Raw genomic sequence first — 20680 nt, forward strand, 5'->3', positions numbered from 1 at the left:
GAGAGTTGGGTCAGAACCAACCAGGGGATAATTAACACAGAAATCCACGTCCTTTCCAGATGGGTGATCGTCTGCGCTCTGGTGATCAGCTTGCGGGGAGAGGAGGCAGAGATGGGATCTTGAACTCTGTCCGTAAGACAAAGTGCTGCAATCACTGAATGGAAAGATGAGCGAAGAATGAATAACACTTAGCACCACCTGATGGTACATCATCTGTGTGCAGTAGAATCTCTGTGAGGTGACCAATCAAGGGATGTGACAAACTGGTCATCATAAGGCAGTAAGCCTACTATACTGCTGTGTGCACGTGGTGCATGTCTGGTCCGTGAAAACGAGGTCAACTTAAGGAGGTGGTCAGTGTAGGGAGGTGGTCAGCTACGGAGGTTCTACTGTGTAAGGTCACTTAGTTTGTGTCTCCCCCATTAGAATGTGAGGTCCATGGGGACAGGGACCTTGTCCTATATGCTGCTGTACACCTAGCTCCCAGAATAGTGCCTACCACAGAGAAAGTGCTCAATAAATATTTCCAGATGAATAAAGGAGCCTATTTTGCCCAGAGAAATGTCCCGGTGGCATCCAGTGTAAGGGATCTCTAACCCTTGTCCACCTGCTGCACTTTCCTGACCACCATTTCTCTTCCCTCTTAGATGACGGAGGGCCGTCGATGTCAAGTACATCTTCTTGATGACAGGAAGCTGGAACTCCTAGTGCAGGTAAGCTCCTTTTGGTCAACTCTGAGTTTCTGCAGAGACTGGTGTGATTCCGCCTTGGATTCTGCTGGGGATTTGATGGGGAGATTGCGAACTGCTTATTGGGTAAGAATGACTAGAGGGTCCCGGAGGGGTTAGAGTGTGTGCTGGTTTTTTTAGTTTGTTCTGCCTCCGTGTACACTGGAGCCCAAGGCGTTCAAGGCCAGATGTGTATCTTACCTATTGGTACAAATGTCTAGGAGAGGAAACTGCACACCTGCCCTTAGCTGTTCTTTGTGCTCAGAGTTAGCCACAATGTAACCTAAATAACTGGGGCTGTAACTGACACTGATTTAGTCTTCCTTGCTTACCAGGGATGGAAAATAATTCATTCTTTTCAAGTTCAGTTTTGACAGTTGAAAAGAAGGACACACCTGTCTTCCCTGTAAAGGCTGAGCAGCCCCTTGTCCCCCCATCCTAATGGTCACTCTTAAGCATCTGGAGAAACTGAAATGCTGGAAGCTAATCAGTTCATCCCTAAGTAAAAGCACGTCAGTGTCACCAAGGTCAGAGAAGTAATAGGTCTCACAGACCCTGGCCTTGGTCAGCTTGCTCTTGGAGAGATCATTGTCTGACCAGAGCCCTAAAAGATGGTGATGTTTCCAAACCTGATTTAAAGAGTTTACCCTTCCAAACCTGTTGTTCAGTTCCAACTTATATTACATTCGCTTGGTATTCTCAAATGTCATAGGATGTTGGTCCCATCCTCCACCACATTTTCCTATGAAGAAACTACAGTTCCCTGGGGGTGGGGGGGTGGGGAGTGGTGGTTGAAGTGTGCCCACCTGCTCAATCCTAGGGGATGTGCTACAGCCTCCAGGGGGACACTCACACACAGACACACGTCTGTTGTTACCTTGTGCATGCTGCTTTGGTTTGAAAATGTTCAAAATGATGACTTTCAGAGTTAATACTTTCAGTGGGAGTCAAGTGAGAAAGAAAAGCTTTATAGATGCAATATAGGAAATAGGAAAAACAGGAAGTCTGTCTCTCACTGTACTCATTCAACTGTGACCATTTGGGTGGGTTTCTTGGGACCATTTTTTGTATTTATATTTCTTGCATGGTTGTAATGATAATACAGGGTAGGCACCCTTTATGTGTATATACACCCTTTATGTGTATAATCCTGTATGTTTTGTGTTTCCACTTAATACTGTCTTCACTCGCGTTTTCCAAGTTGCTATAAATTGTCACATTTGTGAATAAGTATAGAAATTCCTGAGAGGGATGTACTATCATCATCTAATCATGCTGCCTTTTGGGTAGAGTTAAGGTTTTTTGGTTTTGTTTAGTTGTTTGTTTGTTTGTTTACAATTTTCTCACTGTTACATGTAAATGCTGTGACTGTCATATCCCCATGTATGGAGTTCACCCATGTTTTGAATTGTGGCCTGATTAGTCTGGATTCCACGGCCTGTAGCCCTTCAAAGTGAAACTTGCTGTTTGGATTCAGGGAAAGCGTAAAGTTGAGCAAGATCTCTTTAATTAGCAGAATCATTAGCTAAGATTAAGAATCGGTAGGAGGAATTTTTAGATGAGTCATTTGGGGTGTGTTACCTGCTTTTCTTAAAGCTTGGGGGCTTAGAAAGAGGCAACTATCTGGGATTGGAAATGAGACTTCAAGTGGCAATTCTCCTGGCCTTGAGAAAAAAGGAATGGGGGTGGCTGAGATGGATGCGAATCACAGAAAATCTATTTAATTACTGATGCCATTAAACTTTGGAACAGTTACCCTCAGCCCTTTAGAATCAAGGAAATGCTCATTAGGCTGAACCAGAGTTCACCCCCTTCCCACCTCTCTAGAGAAAGCACGTCCCGTGGCGTGGTGTTTTTTCCTTCCCCTACATCACTGTCCTTCCCACACGCCCACCCCTGCACCAGGTTAGTTTCCATTCCGTCTTAGTTCACCTCTTAGTTCACCTCTTCGCCACCCCTAGTCAGGGCTTTCCCTGTCCCTCCCAAGTCCGGTCTCAGCTGCTCCTGCCCTGAGCTTCTGTCTTACAGAGCGGCCACCCCACATTGCCACTGTATCTATTTGCCACTTCCAGTTTGAGGGCTCGTCTGTGCCTTGATCACTGTTTCGCTAGTCCCAGCCCAGTGCCTGACACATTGTGTCACTACATAAAGATTTGTTGCATGAAAGAATGGAGGAACCCTGGGATGCCTCCATATCGCTTCCCCCAAAGGCCTTCTTGCCATAGTACCAACTGCTTTGGGGGAGGATTTAGCCGTGGAGTGGGCTTCAGCAAAACCTGGAGAAACAAAGTCAAAACTATTGGACAAAACGCAACTTTAAATATGTGACCCTTCTTTCTCCACCAGAAAGTCCTCTTACCTGGGATTACATATTTAGGCAGCTCCCTTAGTAAAGGGACTCTCTGTTCACTGGCTCCTCTGAACCCATCTCTATGTTTTAATAGGGTAAGATATTTTGACCTATTCCTTTCTTTTTGACATTTTATATTTATAGAATGATAACCTTCAGATTCATCTATACTTCAGTCCCTAAAATATGTTAACTACTGAGAACGTTGTTGTTAAGAACAATCTCAGAATATTCATAATAAGCCTTAGACCAGCAGTTCCCAACCTGTGGGTCATGACCCACAGGAACTGTATTAAAGGGCTGCAGCATTTGGAAGGTTGAAAACCATTGCCTTAAACCAAGCAATGGCTTTCCTGACCTCTTAATCTGGAGAGCTGGACATGAGAGGGCTGGAAAAGACACCTATATTGACCTTTGGAGGTTTTATAAGGTGCAGAGACAGGTTTGGAGGAAGTGTTTATCTCCCCTGGAAAAATAAACAGTTTTGCTCAAAGGTGACAGAAGGGCATTAAAAAGAAGTGTCAGAAGGGGAAGATTAGTTTTGTAGCTACTGACTTTTGCAGTAGGCTGAGGGAGTCCTTCAAGACTACACCTCCGATCTTCAGAAGCAGGGAAACTTCTACGGCATCCATGTTGGACAAGCAATCTGAGTTGGCCTCAACAACCGACTCGTGGAGAATTGGTTGCTGCCGAGAGGAGGCTGGCCGTACAGATCATTTCATGCAAGGCTGTAAACCCAGCCACTCTGAGTGTATCATTTCCCTTCTCTGAGTTGCAGAGAAAAATGGCTCTCCTGCTAACATTCAGTGTTTATTCCACAAAGCACTTGGGTGGAGATTATCTAGTGAAATCTGTGCTTGCAAATCCCTGCTTACCCTGAGCAGATCCCACGTTGCCCATGCCCAGGAAGGGCAGACGGTCAAGAGTGATACACTCGGAATTAATATTTAAAAGCTCATCCCTAAATCCTCAGGCGATATCCTGACAGCCATGTCTTTACAATGTAGCTCCAAATGGAAGTATTCAAATTCCACGTGAGGACAGCTGGAAGACACTGCGAGCATTCAGCCATAGACTCGCCCTTCAACCTTGGTCTCAGACACGCGGCAGGTCGCCCGGCCAAACCACCCTCCGCTCCAGCCCACAGGCGTGTCTTTTGCTCCGTCGTTTTGTTTCCTCCGGTTAGAAATGTACTCAAAAAACCTTCCTCAAGATGAGAGGCCACCCCCACCTCTGTCCCTGAGTCAGCCTCTTCCTGGGACTGCAGAGCCAGATAAGAGGGGGTCGAGCGTATCATCCGTGAAACCGGACATCTTCGATTCTTGTGCCTGTATTCCTTTAAAATTCTTTTCGTTTGTTTCTTCTTTTCCTGATCTGAATATGTATGTAGGAGAGCGTTTTGAAAGCAAAGAAAGGAAAACGTGTGCTTTAGCTCCAGGGGGAATAATTTAAGGCTTTGAGAAGAATTTCCGGACAGCGAGAGGCCATAGATGGAACACAGGAAGCATTTAATGGGGAAGATTCTGGACTCTTTCTCTGGGCTTCTTAAAAATAGAAAAGATGTTCACTAGAATGGAATGGCTGAGGTGTGGCCCTTCCTTATTAGGTTCTCTTGAGGCTTATGATTCCGTGCTGTCCCATGTCGCGCGATGACAGCAGCCCAGCAAGAGAAACACAGACGTTCGCCTTCCAGTCCTGGGGACGCCGCGTTTTCATCATTTCCCCTTCCCTTAGAGGGGTCATTATTAGACTCCATTGGCAGAATTTCTTCCCTTTGGTGATGGGGGTTTACACATCAGAGGACAGTCTCTCTCCCCAGTTCTGCGCAGTGAACCTGGGGTTACAATGTCTCTCTCCCTGTAACCCAGGGCCTCTGTGGCCATCGGCAAGACTCTTACGACTGTCTACTTCTCTTCAAATACAGGGCCTCAGTGTCCTCATGATCCTGAGAAGTGGGATAAACTTGAGCCAGTCTGTGTTTTCCAAGAGGGTGGAAGATCACAACTAGATTACTGCTGCCTCTGACAACCTCCTGGGCCTGGGAAAGCCACGGACCAGAAGCTCCAGGAGAGGGCTCAGGTGCTCCATGTGGTCTAATAGCACCAGCCACATGTGGCCACTGAGCAAAATGTAGCAGTGTAGACTGAGGCACATGTCAGAATGTCATAGTAATCATTTTTGTATTAATGATTCCATGTTGAAATGACAAGATTTTGCATATGTTATGTCAAGAAGGTATATGATGAGTCTCGCCTGTTTCTTTACTATTTTTTGAATTATTTTTTATTCATTTATTTTTTAGAGACAGGGTCTCAGCCTCCTGAGTAGCTGGGACTATAGGTGCACACCATCACGCCCAGCTAATTTTTAAATTCTTTTGTAGAGGATGGCGGGGCCTGTCTCTCACTTTGTTGCCTAGGTTGGTCTTGAACTCCTAGCCTCAAGTGATCCTCCTGCCGTGGCTTCTGAAAGCTCTGGGATTACAGGGGTGAGCCATTGTACCCAGCCTCTTTTTCCTTTCTTAATACGGCTACTTAAAAATTAAATTTTCATATTGGGCTCATTTTATGGCTCCCATTCTATGTTTATTAGACTGCTGTCTTCAAAGGATAGGAAAAAATAAAAAGAGGAAACATTTTCATAAAATCATTTAGGGTTACCCTGATCAAATACTGGATGTTTGGCATAATTAATAACTTCATTTTGCAATTCTTTACCAAATGTATATGGAGCATAGCTTATTTTAATCCTCACAGTAACTGTGTAAAGTAGCTGCAATCTCAGATAAGCAAACAGAAATTCAGAAAAGTGAAATAACTTGCTTGAGGTCACATAGCTTCCTAAATGGAGCTCATCTGAGCATAGGTCTTCTGACATTAGATCCCATTTTCTTTTCACTACCCCATAAAAAAGTATATGCAGTAAAAACCTGACACATGATACAGTTCACCAGTAACGCGGCTACCCTGCTGGCCCCCGGCGCCAGCATCCTATAGGATGGGAATTAAAGACTTTGAACCTTATCTCAGGTCTGCAACTGAAGATGGGTTTGCCCAGGTCATTCCGTTCCTTTGAACCCAGGTCCTAATCTATCTAGTAAAGATTTAAACCTGGGATGCCTGACACATCAGGATGCAGGATTTGCACATCATGTGTAAGCCTCGGGCTATCAGGTGTGGAAGAAACTTCTGGGAAAGTAGATGAAGTGATTGTTGCCTGCCCATTGCTTTTCTCTGTCTGTCAAGGATGCTGATGATATTCTGTCCTAAAGCTGACGTGTGTTAATTAAAGTATCATTGACAGCAAAGTAAATGGCCTAAAATGAGCTGGGAAAAAAAAATGTCTATGACTTTTTAAAATATCGACAGCTCTGATAGGGAGTAAATGGAATAAATGAGCAGATGTGGGGTCTCTGCACGTGGGCGGACCCATGTCCATACTCAGCCTCATGGCCCAAGTTCAGCTACTTCTATCATCAATAATACTTTTCTGTAAAAATGCAAAGGATTATTCTCTGCCGGGTAAACCAGGAATTCCCCCCAAAGCACGTGTTACCGAGGAAAGAGCACAGAGTTGGTTCCATACTTCCCGGCTGGGCCAGGTGGGCAGTTGGTTCCTTTTGCTCTGCCTGCTGGGCCGTCCTCCTGGGGCATACTCCAGATCTGCCGTCTGCTTCTGTCTGGTCTGTAAGCAGGAGTCACAGTCTCAGCCAAGGGCTGAGGAGCTGGGAGCAAACACAGGGGCTCGGTGTTAGGAACCTTCTGTCCTGGACCTCCCAGGCCACCAGGTCATCTCATAAAACAAGAGCCAGAGGGGCCTCAGACGGCACTGCTTTGGGCTGACCTCACACTTCTCCATGATTGTCATCATCATTTATGAGTTTCTTCTCTGCAAAGCCTGCAAAGCCAGCCCGCCACCAAAGGAGCAAAACAGATGTCTTCTCAGACCCTGGAGGTGCTGATAATATTTAACATTTGAAAGGCACATGGTGGAGAAAGAAATGTTAAGATAGGGAGTAGAGACAGATAACTTAATGATAACTTCACTTAGAATCAAAAGTTCATTTTGTGGTTTGGAGGAATAAGAAATAATCCATGAAGTATACCCTAAGGGGACACAGGCAGCTGCGGAGTTTCCCCTTTGATGAGGGCTACCCTGGATCTCCCTTCTCCAGCGAGGGCCTTTGTGGAAAACTTGGTGATCTCTTTCTGTGCTGGCTGAGAACAAAGGCGAATCCCAGTTTCCCCGAGGGGCTGTGAGAGAGGGCTGAATGGCAGGAAAGGCAGATTGATGCAATCCTCTGGGGGACCTCCCCCACCACACACACACAGATCCTGGACCAGACAGCTCAGGCAGGCACAGGAGGAGGAGACAGAGGCAGCCAGCTCCGTCTCCCTAGCTGGCGAGTGGTCCAGGCTGCTGGTTGCCTGGCAACACCCCTCGCTCCTCCCTCTCCCCTTGCCTCTCTGGAGCATCTCCACTCCTGTGCCCCATTTCCCCTGGATGCTGATCTTAACCTCCCCTAAAACGTATTTCTTGGGACCATTTGAACGTGCCAATAGTTGGCTGACTTTGTCCTACTAAGAGGGCAATTTCACGTGGCTCGAACCAAATGTGAAGGGAGAGAGACGAAAGGAAGACATAACCTTCTAGGAAGTTGTGTGTGTGAACTCAACACAGTGCAGTTCAGCAAAGTGTGAACTATTGTGTCTGCATGGGAAAAGCACACATAAAACACACACACACACATGCACACACCTGTAAGACACGTGTGGAAATGGGGGAAAAACTGACCATCTTGGGAAGGGTGGGGTGGCAGGAATCTGAGGGTTAACAAATTGGAGGCCGTCCTTGTTTTGTTTTTTTATCCATAACTCAAAGATTAGTTTCTGGCATGTCAGTCAATGGAAATACTTGTTTATTTGATAAATACATATTGGTCTACCACTGTGCTATGCAGATCTCACTGTCCCTCTCTGGGGGCTAAGAGTTCATGTCTGGAGGTGGGGACTGATAATGTAGGCTCCACTACTTTTTACAAGTCTGGGATGTTTCTAGAATGCTCTGAGTGTTGTTGCTCAGCTCTGCCAGGGCCAGGACTGCTCCCTTTCCCACTGATCTCTGCCCGCTGAACCCTGTGCTCTCTTGTAAGGAGGTGTCCAGGAGGGTGTGGGGCAGCTGTTCCACTCATCTGGAAGCCTCTGCTGTCACTGTCCTACCCAGGCCCAAAGAAAGAAGGGAGGAAGCCCCTTTTCTGGGAGAGAAATACTGCTGTCAGGCATCAGAGGGGGTGGAGGAAGGGACCGCAGGTGTGGGGAGATCTCAGTTGCTCTATGTCTGTCCTGACTCTTCTACCCCCATAGACCTGCCCCGTACCCTTGAACTTGTTTTTGGTTTCCTTGCTGGTCCAGAACAGACCTGACAGTTCAGCTGTCAAAACCAAGTGGAAGTTTCCAAATCTTGCTAGTCTCCCCCCGCAACCACCCCAGCTGTCTGCCAGGTCTTTGTGACAGACCCCCCAGGTGGCCACAGTAGCCAGAGCCTCTCACTGATATCATTCCCCCTCCTCCATCTGGGCCATCTTGTTCTTGCACCTGTTTGGAGAGCGAGCCCACGATTCTCTGGATCCACCAGGCCTTAGAACCCAGGACCCTCTTTGGCTTGTTCCTCAGCTCCGTCCCCATCCTTGGGTCTCCCAAGGGGACAACCATCCTCAGCTCCAGCTGACACCCCATCCTCAGCTCCAGCTCAGCTCCAGCTTTCCACCCTGGACTCAACGACCTCCCTGTGCCGGTTGTCACTGCACTGTCTGCCTGGAGCCCTAGGCAGCAGCTCTCGGACCTCCCTGAGTCTGAGTTTCTGGCCATCCCAGTTTGCTGCTCAGTAATGTGTCCCAGCTTCAAAGCCTTCAGGAGCTCATCCTTTTTGAACTCTGCTGTCGAACTCTCATGTCCCTCTGTAACCTGACCATGTCCTGCTTACAAGTGACAGTGTATTGAAGAGATGCAGAGGGTAGTTTTGTCCCAAACTACCTACTCTCTGGGTAGCATTATAGTCACCACACTCCGCCCAGCAGAACTGAAGCCCTGAACTTTCCAATTACAGGGAATTATGTCCATAGTAATGGAGATGAGCTACTGCAGGACCCGCATAGCATCTTGTAGACCAACAGTTCTCATGCTGCTTGTAGCTGCAAAATCTTGTGGCTGATAGCGTATAAATGGAGAGAATCTCAACGACCCCAAACGACCCCAACTTGTTGTTTCCCTCCCCACTAACAGAAAGGCACCTGGGGGGTCTCAGCATACCAGTAAGTTTGGAAATCACTATCCTAGACAGAAACCAGGGGATAGAAAGCTTAAGCATCCTTTACTTTATGCAAATAAACACACCCCTGAATAGTTCCATATAGATTGAGCTTTAATTATATAAAGCATATTTGAAATGCTTTGGGAAATTGTAGGGGTCAGTGATGAACCATCACATGAGCTGCACCCAGTTCTAAGAGCTTATTGTATGCTGAGTCATCTAGCGAGCCCCACAACTCTATGAGGCAGATAACTGTTCCCGTTCCCATTTTTCAGATGGAGAAATCAGAGCACGGAGAAGTTAAGTGATTTCTTCCAAGTTGCACAGCTAGTGAATGGTAGAGACCTAGCTCTAGAGACAGAGCAGACTCCAGGATATTGAGAGCACAGGCTGTGGGGACAGATGGCCTGGCTTCAAAGCCTGACACGTAGCAGCTCCGTGACCTTGGTCCATTATACAACCTCTTAAAGCTTCACTTTCTTTGTCTCTAAACATGGAATCATAACTGCCTCAGGTCTGCCTGCTTTAATTTTATCTGTAAATTGAAACTAGTACCTGCCTGGTAGATTTGTGATTACGTTTATATTAACTAGGACATCAGAAGACTCCTTGGCATGTCATCACCGTGTCTTAGGCTGGACCACTTAGTAGCTATGGCAACCTGCACCAGCCACTGGCCTTTGCTACCTCCTGTGTAAAATGGGAATGTTAACTACCTTGGCTTCGGGAAAAGCACTTAGGAGACTATGAAATGCTATGTAATTTAGAGTACTATTATTCCTAATAATTACGTCTTCCATATGATTTTGTGCAAGGCTTCATGGAGCATTTACAGAGTTCAGTGAAAGCTCTTTTGACAAGTGATAGATTGACAACCCATCAGAAAACGTCTGGTCTACCTACCCATCCAGGCTTCCCAGCATAGCATCCTGCAATCTGTTCATGAACACTGGTTATCGCTATTCAGCCTTCCAGTGTCATGGATAACTCATATGACAGGGTCATAGGGTGACAGGCAGGAGGTATGCACACATGTGTTCACACAGAGTCCAGAGAAGCATCCCGACAAGCAGATGAGGTTTCGTGCTCCAGTCACGTCAAAGCACGCTAATCACTCGTCATTCTTGGGGATAAAATAGAAAACAAAGTGATTTTGATGGGTGCATCCCGGGATCTTGTAACTGACCCCAGCCTTACTGTTTTATATAATTATATGCAAATAATCTTATCGGCTATGATGTGGGAGCGGAAATTGGGAAGGCAATGCTGTCTCGTGTACAGTCTGTCATAAACAAGGCAGTGATTGGATTTCGCATTCTGCTACTCTCGGACTGTTACCAAAATTCATGTCTGTATTAACTGCAGTTCTCGATATGCGCTGCGTCCTTCGCAGAGATGGCAGTGCCCGATTCCGTAGTGCGCAGTGGGAAGCTCTAGGGTACTCCAAGTATCCTGGAAGACTTTGTGAGGCTCAGAGATGCTCGTGACTGATGAGGCCTCCTGGGACCCTGGCGGTAATTCCCCAGAGAATGACCTTCTCCAGGAAATGCCTAACTGCCTCTTCAAACTGGTGGAGAAATTTTTCTTTGGGGAAAGAAGGTTTGAAAATCTCACATGGGTCCTTTGAGAATGGTAAGAGATGGGTACAATGATTCTGAATGTTAAATTGTGAACAGATCTTAGTATATATTACCACACTAGGGTGGGCCATGTGCTGGTGTTATAAAAATCCTTTGTTAGCATTCCCTCAGTGTGGCCCTCCTTATTCTTATAAGAATCTTATAAGTAACAAAAGAGCATCAAGAGGTAAAATGACGTATGGACTAATGAGCACCATCACAGTGAAATGCCGTCAGCATTAAGTTAGGTCTATCAGCCACAGACACACATATACACCTGTACTCACACACAGGTCATACCCGTGAACAGGAAAAGTGTGCAATCTTCCCAGTTTCCCTTGGTTTGGGCACAGTGACATCTACTATGGTTAAGTCCAGGTAAGTTCCGCAGCCCCCTTGACCTCTGTCCTTCCCACTGGGAATGGTTCAACTGGCCGTGTGCTGGCTGCAGCCACCCCAAGCCCCACCCCCTCACGTACCATGATCAAAGGCAGGCAAGGGAGCTCCTTCTGTCCTAACTCATTCACGGAGGAACTGGCTCCCCTTCCCAGCTGCCCACTCTGCCCCAGTCCCTGGCTGGTTCCTGTTATTGCCGTGTGTGAGCCAGTCACCCAGGGAGCAGAGTCAACTTGATGGATGGAAACCTGTGTCACTCAAAGTGTGGTCTTGCACAGCGTCACTTGGGGACATGTTAGAATCCTGGTTCCCGGTCAGCGCCCCCAGTATGCAGAGTCAGAGACTGGGAGCGGGCCTGGGGGCTACACCAGAGTCGGCTACGATGCAGAGTGCCCTGAGCCCGTGTCTTGCCCACAGTGTGGAGCACTGTAATGTTAACAATGCGGTTCTGGTACTGACATCCTGGAGTTGGCCCAGACTCCGCAGTCCCCAGCAAGATGGCCCTCACTTCATACCCAGTTGCAAGATCAGGGGACCACAGACCACCTGTATTTCTGACAAACTGGCTGCAAATTTGAGGGTTCTCCTGTTCCCCTTGGGCTCAGTAATTCACTGGAATGACTACCAGAACTCAGGAAAGTGTTATCATATTCATTATTACATTTTATTACAAAGGATGCAAACCAGGACCTACCAAATGAAGACACACACAGGGCAAAGTCTGACAGTGTCCAGAATGCAGAGCTTTGTGCCCTATCCCCGGAATTGGGGGCCTCACTGTCCTGGCTCATCAACATGTTCACCATCAAGAAGGCTCCACTGAGCTTCGCCATCCAGTGTTTTTATTGGCGTTTCATGACAGGGCCTCATTGATTGAATCACTAGCCATGTCCTTAAACCCAGTCTTCAGCCCCCTTCCTCTCCCTGGAGGTTGGAAGATTGAACTAGTAACAGGTGGCTGAAACCCCCACCTCTCTAATCACATGGCTGATCTTTCTGGGGACCAGCCCCCCAACCAAGACATCTAATTAGCATAAACTCGGGTAATCCAAGGGGCTCATGAGATAACAAAAAGGATCCTGTTACTCAGGAAATTCCAAGGATTCTGTATCTACCTCCCAGGAACCAAGGACAAAAGCCAGTCAAAATTTGTGTTATAAAACAGTAGCTAACTTTGCAGGCATCCAAAATCTTAAACCATGGCCTGAGATTGTTGAAACAAGATCAAGGTTAAAGTCTGAAGTCTCTACTGCTGCCAAGCGTGAGCTTTGAATGGGGGCTCTTTATAACTGCCGCTGTATTAGCCAACCCAAGCTGCCATAACAAGACACTGGAGACCTGGCAGCTTAAATGCAGAAACGTCCTCACAGTGCTGGAGGCTGGAAGTCCAAGGTCCAGGTGTGAGCAGGGTTGGTTTCTCCTCAGGCCTCTCTCAGGGGCTTGCAGACAGCCACCTTCCTCTGTGTCCTCACATGGCCTTCCATCTGTGTGTGAGTGTCTCTGGTGTCTCCTCTCCTGCTTATGTGGGCACCAGTCTTACTGGATAGGGGCCCCACCCATATGACCTCATTTGACCTTAAGTAGCTCCTTAACTGATCTATTTCCAAATACAGCCCATTCTGAGGTGTGCTGGGTTAGGTTTTCAGCAATAAATTTTGGGGGCTGGGGGAACATGAGTCATAACAATGACCTTCTGCAAATGACTGCTTTAAGCCTTAGAATCTATATCTGGTTTTTTTTTTCCTAAAAAAAAAGAAAAAGAAAAGAATAAAGAATGGCCCATATTTTGAAGCACAATAGCAAGTCATAAAATCAGCAGTGTGGTACAAAACTTGCCTACGCCAGAGTGTCCTGAGGTGGCCATTTGCCTTACTTCCTCTTTTTATAGGGATATTCTGTTCACCACCTGGGATGAGCCTTTGTGTTCCCTGCCCGGGACGTCAGTGCTGCATAGAGGTGCCCTGCCCTGGCTCTGAAGGCAGCACCAGCCTGCAGACTCAGCATTTCTCCAGGGGAAGTCAGGCCTCTGGCTGGCTCAGGGTGCACAGGCTCACACAGGAGTCAGCACCCTGGTGTCAGGTGACTGTACCTGTTTCCTCTCAATGTCAGTAGGACACAGCTGATGTCCCATAAGGCTGCCCTCCTATCCTGAGCAAGCCACAGTGTGGGCCTGGGCCCTGAAGAGCCTAGAGCCAGTGGCTTTGGCATGACCGCTTGGCAATTCGGAAAAGCACCTGCATCTTAAGCTCTCAAAGTTCTATAAATTTATAGGAAAAAGATGAGAGGGAAGGGTGCTAATTGAATTCACGGCCAAATCAATGAGGCCTCACTGCAGACCTTGAGACTTTACAAGTGTATGTACAGACTTCCCAGAATTATTTAGACAGACACCTTATGGCAAGAAGCCTGTTGGCTGGATTATGTGCGAGGAGGGTCATTCATAAAGTTGTTTCCTCATAAATATAATTTCCCTAGTCGTCTTCTCCAGAGGAGTGACTAAGTAAATGGTTACACCCCCCCCAAAGGCCTTTAGAAATGGTGAAATTTAGAATTTTTAGAAATTCTTCCAGCTAAGCCCTGAAGTTGCGTTCATCACTGTGTTTATCTTAATCATCATCACATGGCTTTTATTCAATGTCACGGTTATAGTCAGTATTTATTTTAAGACTGTATAATAAAAGAAAACAGGTGACACTGCATCTCCCAGGACCTTACAATCTAAAGACTCTAACCTCTGCACACAGCCAGGTGTGTAGAAACCACTCCAGGGAGGAAGCAATGCGACTAGGCCAAGAGGAACAGCATCACGAGGTGGGTTTGCGTAAGGAGACGGGAAATGCGGAGTTGTGATTCAGAGGTCTTTCCTCTGTGTTTTGAAAGGGGAATGATTAGAGAAGAAGAGCTATGCCCCATCCTTCTTGGGAGGGTTTCTGGAGGAGCTTTCTTTCTCCATTCCCTTGAAAGGTATTCACCGGGGATGTCACCATAGGGGACACCAGGTTCCTGACTGCTGTCACGTTGTCAGAACAAAAAGCAAGAAGAACCAAGTGAGGACATGAACAGAAGACATAGGAGATGCCCAGTGTCTCTGTGTAACTGGAGGGGACCTTGCGGGGGAAGAATAGGGCTAAAATGTGATGTGACCAAAGCTGGGAGTCATGACAGTACCACACTCATCTCTTGTCGAATTTGAGGACGCTCTATCAGGCAGGGCACTCAGCGAGCGTAATGGTGTCAATGTGGAGGTGAGATGGACTCGGAGTGATGACCTTGCCCAGACAGATAAAAAATCTGAAGCTGCCTATTCTGACTGGCTGTTGTGAAAAGGACAGTGGCCGAAAACATGACCCTGTGATCCTTTGTAACTGTCATATGTTCCCCGCTGCCAACTTTCTGATCCATGGAAAGCTCTGAGTAGTTTCATTAAACAAGGTCAGGAATCTTGGCTGGAATTCTTGGCTGCTTTGGTGCTTGTCATGAGAGAGGCTGGGACGCGAAGCCTGGTCAGGACTCCCGAATCCGAGCGTCAGGGCCCTGTGCCTGGCTGGGCTCAGCCCAGCGTTGCTTTGTCAGCTGTTTCTTTCCAGCTCAGTGACCATATTAAAGGAGAGATAAAGGCGGCGGTTAGGTTGGTTTAGACTGTATTTGTAATTTTGGATGGTCCTCTCAAAGGGCAGTTCCTCACTCCACCCCACAGGGAAACCATTCTCTGAACCAGTATTTCCAAAAATGTGCTGGAGAAGCCTCTACTTCAAGTATGTGGGAAATGCATCACCGAGTGTTCCCATCTGAGATATGGGCACATTTGCCTGTTGAAACCCGCTAGGAGCTCAGCCATGAAGGTCCCTGCTTAGCCAGTCTCTCTACTCACAAGAAATCTGCCCTCCTGGACCACAGACTCTGGGGGGGGGGCACATAGGTTCTTAAGAGCCACTGGAACCAGGGCTCTATTTAATACAGAAATGCCACATCAGACTCTGTCAAGACACACCTGGGGGCTCGGTGCCTGTAGTTCAAGTGGCTAGGGCACCAGCTACGTGCTCTGGAGGTGGCGGGTTTGAGCCCAGCCCGAGCCTGCCAAACAGCAATGACAACTACAGCCAAAAAATAGCCGGGCATTGTGGCAGGCACCTGTGGTCCCAGCTACTAGGGAGGCTGAGGCAGGAGAATCACTTAAGCCCAGAGAGTTTGAGGTTGCTGTGAGCTGTGATGCCACCGCACTCTACTGAGGGTGACATAGTGAGACTCTGTCTCAAAAAAAGATACACCTGAGTCCCATCTCAGCTGTACTGGAGGCTACGGGGTGGCTCTTGAGCAAGCCACCTGCCTTTCTGTGCCTAAAATGGTGATTTCTACACCGGATCTTTCTGCTACTCAGGAAAACTATCAAGATTAAGGAAATAACATAAACTGGTTTGAGCTCTGATGCTACCAAAATGACAGGTGAATGTCCTTAGAGGTCCTTCCAGGAAGACCGATACCTGTTCCTTAAAGCAAAACTCATACTTTTAATTCTCCGTTGAGCTGGGTAATGCCAAACCCATAGTAGACACTTACTTTTTTTTTTTTTTCCTTGAAAAACATTAGGTGCATCTTTTTTTCTGAAGATATTTTATTTTTTTATTAAATCATAGGTGTGTACATTAGTATGATCATGGGGCACCATACACTTGGTTCATAGACCGTTTGACACATTTTCCTCACACTAGTCAGCATAGCTTTCCTGGCATTTTCTTAGTTATTTTGCTAAGACCTTTACATTCCACATTTACTAAGATTCACATATACCCTTGTAAGATGCACCACAGGAGTAATCCCATTAATCCTCCTCCCTCCACCTACCTCCCCCCTCCCTCCCCTCCCTTTCCCCCTTCTCCCTATTCTTAGGTTGTAACTGGGTTATAGCTTTCATGTGAAGGTCCTAGATTAGTTTCATAATAAGGGTGAGTACATTGGGTACTTTTTCTTCCATTCTTGAGATACTTTACTAAGAAGAATATGTTCCAGCTCCATCCATGTAAACATGAAAGAGGTAAAGTCTCCATCTTTCTTTAAGGCTGCATAATATTCCATGGTGTACATATACCACAATTTATTAATCCATTCGTGGATCGATGGGCACTTGGGCTTTTTCCATGACTTAGCAATTATGAATAGGGCTGCAATAAATATTCTGATACAGATATCTTTGTTATGATGTGCTTTTTGGTCTTCTGGGTATATGCCCAGTAGAGGTATTATAGGATTGAATGGCAGATCTATTTTTAGATCTCTAAGTGTTCTCCGTATCTCTTTCCAAAAGGAATGTATTAATTCGCATTCCCACCAGCAGTGCAAAAGTGTTCCCTTTTCTCCACATCCGCGCCAACATCTCTGGTCTTGGGATTTTGTGATGTAGGCTAGTCTCACTGGATTTAGATGGTATCTCAAAGTAGTTTTGATTTGCATTTCTCTGATGATTAAAGATGATGAGCATTTTTTCATATGTCTGAAGGCCGTGCGCCTGTCTTCTTCAGAGAAGTTTCTCTTCAAGTCCCTTGCCCAGCCTGCAATGGGATCACTTGTTCTTTTCTTGCTAATGCGTTTGAGTTCTCTGTGGATTCTGGTTATTAAACCTTTGTCGGAGACATAACCTGCAAATATCTTCTCCCATTCTGAGGGCTGTTTGCTTGCTTTACTTAGACACTTTCAAGGTATATAATGAATCAAGGAATAAAAATGATAATACGTAAGGAGTATAGAGCTATATGTAAATATGTGTGTGTGTGTGTGTATCAGTATATAGAGCTATCAATATTTACATACAGCACCATTACCTGTGTATGTTTTCACTGATCCTTTAAGACAATTCCAGGAGAAGACGTTGTCATCTCCATTCTGCTACCGAGGAAATGGAGACACAAAGAGTTAAGTTAGTTGCTGGAGTTCACACAGCTTTCCCAGTGCAGTCCCCAGGCTCAAACCCAAGTTTGTCTGATATCAAAGCCCTGGTCTTAACCATTACATTTGCCGCTGTGCTGAATGAGTGCGTGTTGAAAAGAAAGAGTATATTTCTTTCTAGTGTGTCCTAGCGACCTCCATCTCAGGCTCTTTGGTCTTAGATGACACAGCTGTGACATGTTCTCTGAGCACGTCACCGTCACAGGAAATTATCTGATTGTCTGGGAAGTCCATTTACCCAAGTGAGGCTCAGGAAAAAATTGAGCAGAGAATTTGAGAAGTAAGAACAAGGTCTCGTGTTGTCAAGAGGGAAAATGTTAACCCCGTCAGCTTAAAAAGCCATTTGGCTTTTTCCCGTGTGCATTTAAATCACCCACTGTAATAGCCTTCCTGGAAGCGTGTCGCATGGCAACGCAGGCCTGTCTGGACTCCCCGCTCACCTCCTGTGGGCCCTGCCTTTTTCTCTGGCTGTGCTTTGTAATCCCAAAGGCCATTTTCTGGACCAGAATGTCCAGGCTTGTCAATTTAGTCTTCCCCACGCCCTGGGGGATGAAGTCCGGGATAAAAACTGAAAAAGGTTTTAGTCTAATGTCAGGGTTAAATTCTGGTCCCCTTTGACTGTTCAGAAATTAATATTCGGAGGCTCGACCATCCTCCTCCTTCATCCTGGAGAACAGCTCAGGGGACTGAGCTCATGTCTGCAGACCAACTTGTATTTTAGGGAAGGCCGGATGAACTTGTGTCTAGACTGGTTTCTTTAGAGAACTGGTTCTGCTGCCTGGATGCTTGGGAGTTTTTAAACCAGCTCAGAGAGGAGAAGTTTCTTCCTCCCATATTCACTTTGGACTTGACTTTTTAAGCTCCCAGAGCCTGGCTTTGTGTGTGACGAAAGCATCTGTTTAAAAAGTCCCCAGACAAAGGGATCTGGGGATTTCGAGGCTAGGAGAGGAATTCACCCATCCTCATAGATACTTTTTACTGTTTGAGGTTTTACCACAATCATGTACAACTATTTTATTTAAAGAAACTTTTCTAAGGCTGGGTGCCATGGCTTACACCTATAATCCTGGCACTCTGGGAGGTCCAGGAGGGTGGATTGCTTGAGCTCAGGAGTTTGAGACCAGCCTCAACAAGAGTCTCTAAAATCCAGCCGGGCATTGTGGCAGGCACCTGTAGTCCTAGCTACTTGGAGAGACTGAGGCAAGAGGATCACTTGAGCCCAAGAGTTTGAGGTTGCTGCGAGCTAAGACATGGCACTCTACTAAGGATGACAAAGTGAGACTCTGTGTCAAAAAAAAAAAGAAATTTTTAATGGCTTTATTGAAGTATAAGGGCCATATGTCAAACTACGTATATTTAAAGTATACAACTTACGGCAGTGCCTGTGGCTCAAGGGAATGGGGCGCCAGCCCCATATGCCGGAGGTGGCGAGTTCAAACCCAACCCTGGCCAAAAACTGCAAAAAAAAAAAAAATGTTTATATAAAGTATACAACTTAATTGTCTTCACCTGTGAAACCGTAAGAAGGTCTCCAACTTCGCTTGGTAGAGTGGCTCATAATTGTAAGCCTAGCAATCTGAGAGGCCGAGGAGGAAGGATCTCTTGAGCTCAGGAGTTCGAGACCACCCTGAGCAAGACCCCATCTTCACTAAAAATAGAAAAAAATGGCTGGGCATTCTGACAGTGCCTATAGTCTCAGCTTCTCCAGAGGCTGACGGAGGAACCTCAGAGTTCGAGGTTGCTGTGAGCGAGGCTGAGGCCATGGCACTCTAGCCTGGGCACCAGGAGTGAGACTCTATCTCAGGAAAAAAAAAAGTCTCTAGTTCTGCATCCACAGCCAACATGTGTCTCCCCGAGCCCACCCAAGGCCTCCATGTCCCTTCTTATCGAAGCTGTCAGTCACACCACAGTGCAGTCCCCAGTGCAGTCATGCGGGTGTCACAAGCTCTTAGGAAACCCTGTAGGAGTTTTTAAGGGCTCTGTAGAGGAACGTGGTTGTTTGTTTGTTTAATTCTCTGTGATTTTTTCCCCCCAGACTCTGAACTGGGGTGTGCTGGGTCCTGGGCGCAGGCCAAGCCAGCATCCTGCCCTGAAAGGGATAGCAGGAATCCGGAGCTGTGAGTGGTTCACGTGCAAGCCAAGCCAGGGCTCACTCAGCACAGCTAGGAGGTTTCACTTCTTCCCAGACAGCAAGAGAGGAGACGGGGCAGGAAGAGTCCTCGAAAGGGGGCCCTTCACCAGGAACTGAACCTGAAATAACCAGCAGGAGCTCATAGGCTGCAGGGCTGAGTGGGAGTTAGCCGGGTGGATGCTGGCGCAGTTTGATCTGCAGCCCTTCCCAGGTCACGTGTGGGTCCTCCACATTCCCTTGGGGCTTGGAACACACTTCACAATCAGACTTTGAAATCCTGAGAAAGCTCCTATTGTCACCCCAGGTGTCACCCCAAGTAAACCAAAATAAGCAGAAGTTACCAAGGCCCCATTATTATTTTTCAAGTGCTGTGTTGTAAAAGCTATGTTTCACGTCCACCTTACTGAGGCCTCTGGTACCCGTACAAAGGTAATTAATGATTGGCAATCTGAGGACAAAAGGTGATGCTGCAAGTTAAAGAGTACAGACACCTTCCTGGTTTGTTTGGCTGTGATGCTGAGCACTCCAAATAGCTTCAGGTATGTGGGTAGCTTTGTAAGCAGACTGTCCACACCATGCGTCTCACCTGTCATGATAACCATTGCACCAGGGTCCTCTGTGCTGTGTCCTGGTTTAGACTTACTCCCTGAAGATTGTAAGTTTGCCTTTTTCTGTGGCTTGCTCTGTTCAATGTCAAGACTATGATTTATTCAGAAGGAAATAGATAAAGGTAAATTTAAAATCAGACCATACACACATTCCTATGGTAGTTGAAGTGAGGGAAACGTATGTGTGATGTTTTTCAAACGATTCAATGCACACAAAAACATGGCGCCTCGCAGCTTCAAGTGACATCTTTGACATTCACCCCTGATTTTTAGGCAAAGAGAAATGAGCCAGGGCTCAAGTCACTAAGATTTCCAGGTCTGCTCTTTGAAAAAGGATTTAAAAAAAAAATTCTAGGCAGGGCTTGGTGGCTCACACCTGTAATCCCAGCACTCTAGGAGGGTAAGGCGGGTGACTTGCCTGAGCTCAAGAGTTTGAGACTAGCCTGAGCAAGAGCAAGATCCCATCTCTAAAAAATAACTGCGCATTGTGGTGGGCACCTGTAGTCCCAGCTTCTCAGGAGGCTGAGGCAAGAGGATCACTTGAGCCCAAGAATTTGAGGTTGCTGTGAGCAACGATGCCACGGTACTCTACTGAGGGC

The 20680-nt window shown here is 46.7% G+C and overlaps 1 protein-coding gene across 9 annotated transcripts in view; it reads left to right on the forward strand.

The window, feature by feature from the left end:
• The window catches only part of FRMD4A (FERM domain containing 4A), a 607160-nt gene that overhangs the window by 425869 nt on the left and 160611 nt on the right, over positions 1–20680 (forward strand). For all 9 annotated transcript variants that reach the window (XM_053572753.1, XM_053572754.1, XM_053572751.1 and 6 more), the window contains one exon: positions 648–713. In XM_053572753.1, coding sequence (XP_053428728.1) covers positions 648–713 — 66 coding nt within the window. The remainder of the gene's footprint in view (positions 1–647; positions 714–20680) is intronic.

The sequence above is a fragment of the Nycticebus coucang genome, chromosome 20, assembly GCF_027406575.1.
Source record: "Nycticebus coucang isolate mNycCou1 chromosome 20, mNycCou1.pri, whole genome shotgun sequence".
NCBI classification, from domain to species: Eukaryota; Metazoa; Chordata; class Mammalia; order Primates; family Lorisidae; genus Nycticebus; species Nycticebus coucang.